The following is a 12,349-nucleotide window of genomic DNA, read 5'->3' as shown; positions in this document are numbered from 1 at the left end:
TCACACATGACTTAGTAGATTTCATGCTTTGATTGACCGTGTTTTTGTTGGTTTGAGAGACCAGCATCAATTAAACACATCAAAGATGTATTTGGAGTTTGAGGTCAATGATAATGCAACTGATCACATTCAAGATTATTTCAGCCAACAATGACATTAGCACTTAAGATCAGCGCTATTTTGTGGCAGTTGTATTGCCAGTTTCTTTTTTTTTCTCCAGTGCTTAGTCCGTATGTGTGGTTTAAGCTTGATTTTGTTGCAGCATTTTGACCAATACTCAAGAGCAAATAAAAAAGTTGACCACCAAGGTTAAAGAAGAATGATGTTGCCCATGAGAAATGTCAAGGACTGTGGGATGAGCCTTTACTGAGAACACCTGATCTAAAACTTCACCTTAGAGCCAAAATATAACATTGTTGATAGCTGTCCTCAGTGCTAAAGAGCTTATATAAACCTGGCAGTGGCAAATTAAAAGCAACACCAAGGTTAAAGCAATATTTCATAACAGGAGCTTTGTATGTGACAAAACAATTTGCAAAAATAAGGGAAAAAATATACTAATCCAAAAAAGCATCAGTGAACCAAGAGCAGCAGCACTGTTACCATCTACTGTATATAGATACAATTTTTTATATTGAGAAGTTCTCTCAGCTCCATGGAGACATAGCCTGCTTACAGTACATCTTATTGTTTTTGGAAAAATCGAATGTCTGCAATTGAAGGGAAAGTAAATGGCATTACCAGACAAAAGGATATAAATAAAAGAAATAGGGTTAGAGGTGGAGGCTGAAAGCAAATGGAAGTGGGGGGTTGGTGGAGGTAAAAAAAGATGTATCAAAGAAGGAGAGGGAAGTAAAGCAAGGATTACTGCAAAAAAAAAGGATGAAAGAAGATGGGAAAATTATACAAGAAGAGGAGAGAGAAGAGGAGAGAGAATACTCGTGTGACAAGTGTCCTCATCATGGACTGGAGGACTGTATTACTGCCCTCCAGCACGGCTCCAGGCCTTAGCCCAGTTGGCTGTTACAGTCATGTGGAGAGCTAGAATATCATCCACTCCTATATGAAAAGAGGGAATAGAAGGGAAGGCAAAGGTGGGGGGGGGGGGGTGAAAGACTGGGGAATTTGATTGTGAGGAAGAGGAGAAAGTCCTCAGGGGTCATCATCAGGAGTGAGGAAGAACAGAATAGAGAAAAATGAGGGGAAACTGTTGAGTGTGGTGAAATAATAGGGTGGGGTGCGAAGAAACCAAGGAAGAAAATGGAGAAGTAGGGAAGAGGAAGGGAAGGAACAGGAGGGATGGATTAAGGAGAGCCCCAGGTGGCATAGGAAGTAAAGTTGCCAGCTCTCCCTCTGGCATATGTCCTTGCCTGCGGGAACACCCAAGGACCAGGGAGAGGGCAGCTGGTCCTCAGCCACGTCCAGGCAAGGACATGCCAACAGTGGCCGAGTCGTGCCAACGCCGGGCTTCCCATGCCAGCAACTGTCCTTGTGCGTAGAAACCCACGTCAAGCTGAACCTCTGCGGAATCTCGGGACAATAAAAGGCAGTGGTGATGCTGTCTGCCCTTTGTTCATCTTCTGTTGATTCATCACTCTTCTGTCCTTGTTCAGTTTTTGGAGCAGCCGGTGTCTGTACAGTATTTCTCTTCAGTGTAGCAGCTTGGCCAAATGAGATTTACTGTAGCTGTGTTTGTTTCTAATACAAAATTAAAATAACTTGTGCTTTTTACATTTAAATGCTGCAAATGATGTTGATTTCTAAACATTGAAATAAGAAATATAACATTTATTGTTATAAAGTTGAAGACTTTTCATCAAATTAAGGCTTGAAGGCTGAATATGAGACTGAAAGATGTAAGATAGTTAGCTTTACTGTAGTAAGACAAAATAAATGTTTTGTAATGCAAACATAATTTATTATAAAATGTATGTTTAGAATTCTTATTTATATCAATGACACTTCCTGTATGGTTTTCAGGTGCTCATTTACATTAACGTGTTTGGCATGTTGTTGGTCTGTTGCCGGGAGCTATTTCTCCCAAACATTTAGAGAACAGTGCTGATGAGGCCATTTGTCCCATCCCCTCATTAGCCAATGACAGGCGGTGTCTTCCTGATGTAATCATTGGTCATTAGGAAAAGGCATTAATTCTGTTATTTACCACAAACTCAGTATAAAGTATTTATACTCTTCTGTGTGTCTATGAGACACACAGCTGAACATTAACCAGATATGTCCAATTACTAGGTGGACATGGGCCAGCACTCTGATTGGGTTTTAATGATTAATGACATTTTTGATGACTTTCTCTGTAAACCTCTCAACTGGAAACCCACAACCATGCAGCTGCAGCTAAGGAGATATGTAAAATATGTCTGAGACAGAATGAGTTGCTGTTCATTGTTTCTAAAGAAATTATGGTTTCAAAATGTGGAGCTGCTTAAGCAAACATCGATAGCTCTCAAGACAGATTATAATTATAAAACAAACTTCCACGGATTGATCAGATTTCTGCCAGTTTGATGTCAGACTCACTGAATCAAACACTTCCAAACAGGAAAGTTAAAATTAAACTTTGTCGCAGTTGATCATAAGCAAGAATCTAAGATTGGTCAAGTCAGGTTAACATTATTTAGTCTAAAATCACAAACCACAGTGAGGCTCAAGAAATTTTAATGTCTGTATGGCAACAGCGTCTATCCTTAGATGCTCAGTTCAAGCAAAGAAAACACAGAGCGATCTTTCTTTTAAACAGACAGACATACTGGATTCTACATACAAGTATAGATAAGACAGAAAAAGAACAGAGCTTGTTTTCACCTGTCACCAAAATAAAGCACATTACAGTAACACATTTTATTAGCATCCACTCTCAAAACCTTGTTAGCAGCAGGTGGACAAGAGCAGTCATTATAAAGAAAATGTTTGCTTACCAACTACAACAAGCCGTTAATGTAATTAACTGTGCTGCCAATACAGAGTCTTTCTCAACACGTTGCAGTAAGTGCCAAGTGGGGAAAATAAAACAGCGGCAAGAAAGTAAAACTCAAAATGTCAAAATGTCAAGATATCCTTTTAAATCTAATCTTGGTTGGAGGCTTGTTAGAAGCAGAACAGCAAGCCTGCAGTCAATCTATTTTGGGGGCAAATAGCACAGACTGAAGGTGTCTGCTTAGTGGCAAGTCAGAAGCATTATGTGCACTGTGTGCTGTTTTGTGTGTGTGCGTGTCTGTGTGCGTTCACATGTGCCCATGTGTGCGTTTTAGCGACAGCGAGTGAACCTGAAAACAAGCTGTTCTTTAGCTGTGAGTGTAGGTGTCAAATGTACTGTAGTACCATACAGTAAGACCCCAGGGAGACCGGCTGTCGCCTGAGTGCCAGCTAATAACAACTCCAATGGACCAAATTTAATACGTTGTACAACCAAACAGCACTGGTTTGATTATACTGATCAAGAGCAACACACAGTAACACTCACTTGTCATTGTTCCTACACAGTTTTACATCTAATCAAGTGATTTATTTAAACCAGAATTGTGATTATTGATGTAAATGCTGGTAAAATTAATATCTTGAGAATTTCAAGAATCTACCTCAGTGGTTCCCAACCTTTTTTGGCTCGTGACCCCATTTTGACATCACAAATTTCTGGCGATCCAATCATGTCAATCATGCGTCAGTTCAGATATTTTTATATGCTGCATTTTATTTGAATTCAATTTATATTCGACAAAGTGAAAGTATAGATAAGTTTGTTTAAGATTGTGTGTGGTGTTTTTAATCGTAATTTAAAAAGAATAATAATTAGATAAAATAATATTTTTACTGTATCATTAATCTTTTTTCTATCAATTACAAGACATTTCAGGCGACCCCATGTGGGGTCCCAACCCCAAGGTTGACAAACACTGGTCTACCTCGAGCTCTGAGGAATCGTATTCAGCATATTTTGTCACATTTCCTGAGCAATCAGAGTAAATCAGGAAAACAACTGGCAGAATCACCAATAATGAAAAGAACTGTCCGTCGCAGCACTTACTTCCTTGATCAGCATTTCTGAACATCTTTTATGTCCCCACTCGTCTATTATCGGGCTGAAATGACCATCAGCTCGAGAAATGTGTGATTATGTGAGGAGGCATGTTATGAATAATGACAGTAAGGATTGCACTCTCTCTGTGTGTCTGGACTCATGAGCATCAGTGTCACTACAATGGTCACTGTGTGTGTGTGTGTGTGTGTGTGTGTGTGTGTGTGTGTGTGTGTGTGTGTGTGTGTGTGTGTGTGTGGATAGGATGCGTGTGTAGGATATTGATGGTAATGAGATTTGTTCTGTCACACTGAGAGAAACAGAAAACAGTGCATTTTCAGAGAGAGATGGATCGTCATGCTGCACGCCTTATTGCTTGTATTTCTGTGGGATACTAGGCGTGTGGGAATAGTGAGTAAATGAAGTGTGGCTTGGGAAATGCTAATAAATATGGATTAGAAAAAAGATGAAAAGGGAAACGCGGCAAGATTCAAGGACATTGAGATGAGTGAGAATCACAACCACACAGCAAGAATTCCCAAGTGTCAGAGAGAGCACCCTGTCTTTTTCCCAGATCTGTGTGCTTTGCCCAGTGTTGCGATGGCAACGCTGAGTCTGACCACATGCACGCTTACTCATAATAAGTGTGTGCACAATTGAGCACACAAGCTACGGCACCTGAACAGTCATGTCTACATATTGGAACAGATCGCACACACATACAATATGATAAAAAGCTCAACATTTTGACAGTAAACACACTCCAGCTCTGAGAGGCACAGGAATTGCTTCTCTTACAGTACATCATATAATATTTCCCTGTTACTAAGAGATAAACATGTTAATTAGTCATGACTACATTCATCAGCAATATTTTTTTCTGCAGTAAATTAATCATCACAAAATGGAGAAAAATTGTTGTGGCCCTAAGAAACAAACTACTAACAATCACACCGTTTTAAACCATACAAAGGTTATACTGTATAATTTAAAAACACACACACACACACACATGCTGTGTTTATCGTTCACAATCCATGTAGTCATGTTGTATCATATGGATCCTGAGGTGTTTACTGAACCATAGAAAAACACAGTTTTAAATCCACAGTTATAGATTGGAAAGGATTGAGCCTCTTGCCTGAAAGAAGAACATCCAAATCTGATTCCATCCATCTCATCTCCTACCCTCCCACACAGAGCAACCCTTTCACCTGCTAGCTGGTTAATTATCACTAGCAGCTATTTCAAGCCTTACATTAGTCGTACTGCACAGAAGAAAAGAGAATATCATTGAATAGAGTAGATCACGGAACAAACAGTGATGTCTGTTCCTAGATTTTGCTCAACGAGAGACTCCATGAAAGGTCTCCATGTGAAAACACAACGGTAAGCTCAGTAAAAAAAAAAAAAGCAGAAAAAGAAGAAGGAAGAAGTTGAGTGAGTTGATGTTTGTAGGTGATGTAGTCTGAAATAAAACAACCACAGATCAATAAGAAGCACAAATTTGTCTTTATTACTGGAAATATTGGTCTGAATATAGAACTGAGAAATGAAGAAAAAAAAATCTCTTCCTCTGCTTCTCTCCAGCCCCCAGATAAGGAAGGCGGTCTGCCAAAGCAGGTGGGCAACAAGACAGAGTGCGGCCTGCTGGGGTTGGTTTTGGACCTGAAGCGTGATTACCAGCCAATAAGAAACCAGATCCCTGAGGAGAAGCTTTACAAAGTCTACACCTTCAATTCTGTCAGGAAGTCCATGAGCACTGTCATCAAACTGCCTGATGGGAGCTTCCGCATGTACAGCAAAGGAGCCTCTGAGATTGTCCTCAAAAAGTGAGTCTGGTCTTGTAATCATAGCACACACGTTATTATATGGCAACACACACACACACACACACATACATACAGTATATATGTAGTTATATAATCACATTCTGTATTTTTCCACCAAATATACAGCGATTCCATTCTGAAGAGCATAATGTATTTGAGGGCACAACCTACTGCACATTCTCCAAGCAGTGAGAGTGGGAGTTTCCACTAGAAGGTCACTTAATTGTGACATTTTACAGTACATTACTGTGACATTACAGCAACAAATGAGTAACTCTGAGAAAAAAACATGAGAGGCAATTCTGAAGCTTCCTTCACCCACTTAAGGAGGAGGCAGAAATTCTCTTTAGAGATGGAACAACATTGAAATCAAAGCATTAAAGTAACATACAGTAATTAGCTTTGTATGCTGTTAGACTGCCAACATCTTTATCCAACATTTAGTACGGAGGCTAGTACATATATCCTTCTTTATGGGTGAACATAAGGTAAAATACAAATTATAATGAAAACACAAATACAAACCAAAATTGACATTTGCACAAATGACTAAGAGCAGACAAGATTACGTCAGGTCCCACACGGTTAAAAGGGACAGTTCAACCTTTTGGAAAATTGGCCCCTATAGTTTTAGGAGTAGGTTTGTTAGCTTTAATTGTTGGTGCAAGCTATTTTTAGAATGGCAGAACAGAGCTGCGAGCTGCTCAGAGCTACGCTACGGAGGCTAATGGGATTTCTTGGTTTCCCTCATCAAATACACAATTCAAAAACAACAACAAAACGCTCTGAGTTATGAGATAATGACGGAACGTTATGAGACAGAGTTATTTTCGAGGCAAATGTAGAGACTGCTTGCAGAAAAACTGCTCCCGACAGGAACGCACATCAGCGGTTTTGCATGAATTTACCTCAAAAACAACTCTGTCTCATAACATTACATTATTATCTCATAGCGTGGTGAATGTTCAGGTCACAACTTGTCCACCAGAGCGTTTTGGAGTTGTTGGATTGTGTATTTGATGAGTTTGATGAGAGAAACCAAGAAATCCCATGAGACTCCATAGCTCTGAGCAGCTTGTGGCTTGGCCGTTCTAAAAATAGCTTGCACCGACAATTAAAGGTAACAAACCTACTCCTAAAACTATAGGGATTATGGCAATGAGCCAATTTGCCAAAATGTTGAACTATCCCTTTAATATCCTTGTATGTTCATTCAGCTTACCCTTAGAAATCCATTTGATGTAGTTTATATGTAAACATCTCATGGCTCGTGCCTGGGATCATCAGGGTCATGATTTTAAAAATTTGATAAAACTATAACAGCACCAGGACACATGGAAACACCTCGATTTCCCACCACTCAACGCCACTCTTCACCACAGGTGCAGCCATGTTCTGAACGAGGTGGGAGAGTCGAGGGTGTTCCGCCCACGGGACAAAGACGAGATGGTGAAGAAGGTGATTGAGCCCATGGCATGCGACGGCCTGAGGACCATCTGCGTAGCGTACCGTGACTTCTCCGGCGATCCCGAGCCCTTGTGGGACGATGAGAACAACATCCTCAGTGACCTCACAGCCATCTGTGTCGTTGGGATCGAGGACCCCGTCAGGCCAGAGGTAGGAGAGCGCGAGACTCTCGCAAAATCGAGTCCCTTCGATCGTTATTGTTTTTATTTGTCAGTATCTTTCGCGTGCCAGTTGTATAGGACTGTTTAAGATATAAATAAGTTGAGTAAAAGAGGAATAAATTAAGTTTGTCTACAGCTTAGAAGTTGAATGAAGTCTGTAGCAGGAACTATGCTGAAGTTTTAGAGGTTCAAAGAAGCACAAGATTTGAAGAGTTTGAAGACTGTTTCAATGTATTTCCTATGGGACAAAAAAAAATCTGAACTATTTGAATATTTTAAAAAGTATAAATAGTATGAAAAAGTTGAATACATCCGATGATGTCCAGAAAAAGCTGCACGTTTTGATATTTGAATTGTTGAAATTGAGGAAAGTAGGGAGAAAAAAAAGTATAAAGAAAATGGCCAACCCGAAGAACAATCTAATTACATCTAAGTCAACACTGCGCCGTGTTGTACAGTCTATACTGTATGTGTGTCCTTATCAGCACGACAAGGGTGCTAATAAATGATGGTGGAAGAGTGGTTAGCAGAGAGCATATCTGGCCTCTGTTAGAGGAAACATATTGAGACATGTATAAATATTGTGGTATTAAACTGGTATATATAAAGATGCCCCCTCTATTTCAGTAGAAATAGATATACAGTATATTAATTTATGGCGAGGGTGAAATGTTTATATTGATAAGTTAAGTTCAGAAATGGCCTCAGGCTGGAAGAAAACTACAATTGATGTTTTTTTGTTATTTTTAATCAAATAAGTGTTTGCAGACTTTCTTGCCAAACTGTGTTGTGCATACTAAATATGGTAGTTTGACTGATGTTAACTGTTAATAAGCTGCCATGTTGCCAACTACTATTTTTTCTGGATTTGTTAATATTCAGTTGAGCAGGTTAGATCAGGTCTTCCTAGAAAACTGAGATCCTGGAATAACACCTATAAAATCATGTTTATTTATTATATTTGAGTAAGGACTGTGTGCCGATTTAGAGTTGACACATTGTTAGTTTATTCTGTTGATGTGCTTTAGAATAAATATAATACAATATGTCTGTCTTGATCAAGACCTGAGGTCTAATGGTGTGGCTGTGGAGGCAGATGGTGAACAAAGCAGCGGGGCCCTGGTCACAGTAGCAGCCTGAACAACGAGAGGACAGAGAGGGATCATGTGTCATTTGAGAGGCCTGACATTAGGGTGTTTGCATGATCAATTGCTTCACTGATGAGTGGCTCATTAAATGATTATTGATTCATGAAACACACACTCAAGACCGGGGCAATCAGCTTGAACCTGCTAGAGATTTCTGGCCGATTGTTCACTGCTCAGTTTCCATACGTTGCTGATATTGTATTTGATCAACATACAGGTTACAGTGTTACAGATTATTGTATATCCTGTATTTTATAGATAAGGTTTTCATTATTCCAGTTTCTGCAGTTGGTTCTCACATTTATTTCAGGATTGGCTCATTGAGTCAAAACTCCACACACACACAAGCCAAATAACACTCGGAGCTGAATGTCTCACTTCTGTGTCTTTTGCATTTGCATAAGTTATTCGTCAACAAATTATTTTTTCAGTGCCACACATTTTCAATGATCAATTTCACTTCAAAGAAAAGAGGCTATAATTGGGAAAGAGAACTTGGTGGAAAGAAGCATCTGAGTACAGTAGGAAAACTGACCTCACTTGACAGCTTCAGCGCAGGTATAGGGAAGCAGGAAACTCACTGCTGCATTATTCAACTTCCTCCTTTCATCTTTTTCATCACTCTCTAACAAGTTCACCCATAATATTTTCTCCTCTACCTCTCTCTCTTGCCATATTTTGACTTTCACCTTTTCGATGGCTCCTTTTCTTTTGCCTTTCTCATCACACTCCTTTCTCTCACTCACTATGCCTCTCTGTCTTTTGCGTCTGGAGCCGAGTTATGTAAGCATCAGAACTGAGGTAGATGAAGAAAAAAAAAAAAGACGTACGGAGGGAAGAAGCAGAAGAAGCGACGCTGTCATCCTCAAAACGAGCAAACATCTTCTAAACAACCCGACAAGTTAAAGAGAATAAAATGATGCATCACAGTGTTATTTCAGGTTGCCATATTTTTAAGAACCAACTCTAGAGTTATTCTAAAATAGCAAGAAAAGAAGAACCAACTATTGCACGTTGCAATAAATGTGGTTCATGCAGATTCTGAAGGGTTGCAGAATTTCCCTTTTATTTCCACAAAAGGACTCATTTACTGTAACATCTGACATTTCCAATAACCAATAGAGAAAAGCTGTGCACCGAACACTGCAGCTGCTCTCCAATAATATCTTTCCCGGCTTCTTTATAAGACTGGCTAATATTGGAAATTAGATGACTCTCCCCTCTGCTAAAAAGGTCACACAGAGTGATAAACATGTTTTTGGTTTGTTTATTAGTCTCTAATTTCTTCCTCCAGAATGCAATGCTCTTTTAATAACCGGCTGCTCTGTGGGGTTGCCCCCAGAGAGACCGGAGGAGACAGGAGTGAAATAGAAAGAACAAGGAGAGAAGACAGAGAGAGAGAGAGAGACTGAGAAAGGGAAAGATATATAAAGATAAAGAGATTGAAAATCAGGTTCATGTCAGAGGCACAACGAGAGCACAGGAGGAGGAAGACGGGTAAGGAGAGAAACGGAGGAAAAGTGAGAGTGTAACCAGATCCACATTAGGGACACAAGAGGCTTGTTTTTCAGTCTCACCTACTAGCCTCTTACCCTCCACCTCTGTCGGGGCCAGGCTGTATTTTTAATAAGCGTTCGCTCTCCTCCTCTCCTCTCCTCCTCTTCTCTCCACCTTCTCCTTTTGATGACCAGTCAACAAGAGCTTTGGGAATCCAAAAGAAAGGAGAGTTACAGACAGTGAGGCAGAGTGGAAGCTGGTGTCTTGAGAAAAATGAATCAGCGCGAGCAGAGAAGGCAGAACATCACACAAACCTGTTTCATTATTTACTGTGAGAACTCATTTACCTTGTCAGATGATATTATTTTGAAATTACCACAGATGAATTAATTTTGTGCTTTTGTGTGGTTGTACAAATATTTTCACACATTATCAGCTCAGCACCAAGCACCAATGATTAAACACCTTTTATATTCATGAATAACATTGTTGTCTAATTGAACCTCCTTGACCTTTGCCTTATTTGGAGATTGCTGGGAAATTACAGGCAGAATTTATTTTCTTTTATAACTATATTAGGCAAATCAGATGTGTCCGTTATGTCCATGTTCTTTCTTTTTACTCTGACACAATTATAAATAAATAGATGCAGCTCTGCCTGAACTACATATTTGCATGGGTTTTACAGCTGCATCCTTGCTTCTAGCTAATGCAAGCAAACTTTAAAGACACTGATAACTAATTGTGATAAAATTACAAGTTGGACGAAATTATATGTTTCTGCTGGTTTGACCTCCAGCTCATTAACGACCTGCCCTCACCCACTGCACACTTTCATAATCCTTTAAATCGAGTCGAACGCTTCATGTTTACATGCATGAGCAGCTTGATTTGGCAGTTTATTGTACAATTTCAGCATGTGCGCACACTGCGGTGGTGGATTCGTTTAGTCTTCCAATCTATGTGATACTGTTTGTTTGTGTGTGTTTATGAGTACACACATGCTCCCCTGTGTATGTGCAATATGCCCAAGTGTCTGCGAGTGTGAAGTGGAAAGTATGCATATTCCTGCCTCTGAGTGTGTGTGTGTGTGTGTGTGTGTGTGTGTGTGTGTGTGTGTGTGTGTGTGTGTGTGTGTGTGTGTGTGTGTGTGTGTGTGTGTGTGTGTGTGTGTGTGTGTGTGTGTGTCAGAGAAAGTGCAGGCTAGTAGATGTGAGTTGCTGTGACTGTATGTGCACACATTTGTTTATGTGTGGGTTTGGAGAGCAGAGCTCGCCCACACTGACCTTTGTCAGGAAGAAGACATGTTTCTGAATTCATACTCTGGCTTTGCTCACTTGTTCTACCACAGATCAATCTCCATGCAGTAATACCTCCCTGTTAATCTGCAAGACTATTGGAAAAACAGCTACAATTGTTGCTATCAGTATGTTTTTAATGCAACTAACTATGATATATGTTTGTAACTAATTTTATGGGAAAATTGCCCTAACTGATGAAGACAGTTGTCAAGTCTGCAGTTCTTCTTTGTGCTACAAAACTTTTGATTGTTTAACTGTGTTTTGGGTTCACTCTCACTAGTTAGCATTGATGCATTATATTAATAGTTAACTGCAACCAAAAACTGAATGTGAATTCATCAGCTGGCCTAAACCACAAGTGGAGATAATGTTGAGATGGTGTGTGTCATATCAATTTAAAAGATGCTACAGTGTCAGTTGTTTCCACTGCTCACAGTTGGTTAAAAAAAAAAAAAAAATCAAAGCACGTGCTCTTGTAATCACATGTTAGGTGCCTGATGCCATCATGAAGTGCCAGCGTGCGGGCATCACAGTGCGCATGGTGACAGGAGACAACATTAACACAGCGAGGGCCATCGCCATCAAGTGTGGGATCATCCACCCCGGAGAGGACTTCCTCTGCATCGACGGCAAAGAGTTCAACAGGAGGATCCGCAACGAGAAAGGAGAGGTACTGTACTGTAACCACTGTCAGGCTGAGAGGAGGAGAGAGTTGAGACTAGAACAGAGAAAGAAAACGCCTAAACCACAACCACATGTCCTTTGTATTTCCATGTCTGTCTGTACGTCTGTATGTGTGCATGTCCAGGTGGAGCAGGAACGTATTGACAAGGTTTGGCCTAAACTCCGAGTTCTGGCCAGATCCTCCCCAACTGACAAACACACACTCGTCAAAGGTAAATCAGCCGCA

General features: G+C 40.1%; 1 protein-coding gene across 20 annotated transcripts in view; it reads left to right on the top strand.

The window, feature by feature from the left end:
* Positions 1-12,349, top strand: part of atp2b2 (ATPase plasma membrane Ca2+ transporting 2) — a 118,138-nt gene that overhangs the window by 93,620 nt on the left and 12,169 nt on the right. For all 20 annotated transcript variants that reach the window (XM_085777535.1, XM_085777548.1, XM_085777542.1 and 17 more), the window contains 4 exons: positions 5,624-5,865; positions 7,248-7,482; positions 11,930-12,109; positions 12,248-12,335. In XM_085777535.1, coding sequence (XP_085633661.1) covers positions 5,624-5,865; positions 7,248-7,482; positions 11,930-12,109; positions 12,248-12,335 — 745 coding nt within the window. The remainder of the gene's footprint in view (positions 1-5,623; positions 5,866-7,247; positions 7,483-11,929; positions 12,110-12,247; positions 12,336-12,349) is intronic.

Source organism: Trachurus japonicus, chromosome 5 (assembly GCF_045865225.1).
Source record: "Trachurus japonicus isolate A0001 chromosome 5, Traja_1.0".
Classification (NCBI taxonomy): Eukaryota; Metazoa; Chordata; class Actinopteri; order Carangiformes; family Carangidae; genus Trachurus; species Trachurus japonicus.
The sequence above is the reverse complement of the archived record's forward strand: the minus strand, read 5'-3'. Positions and strand labels throughout refer to the sequence as shown.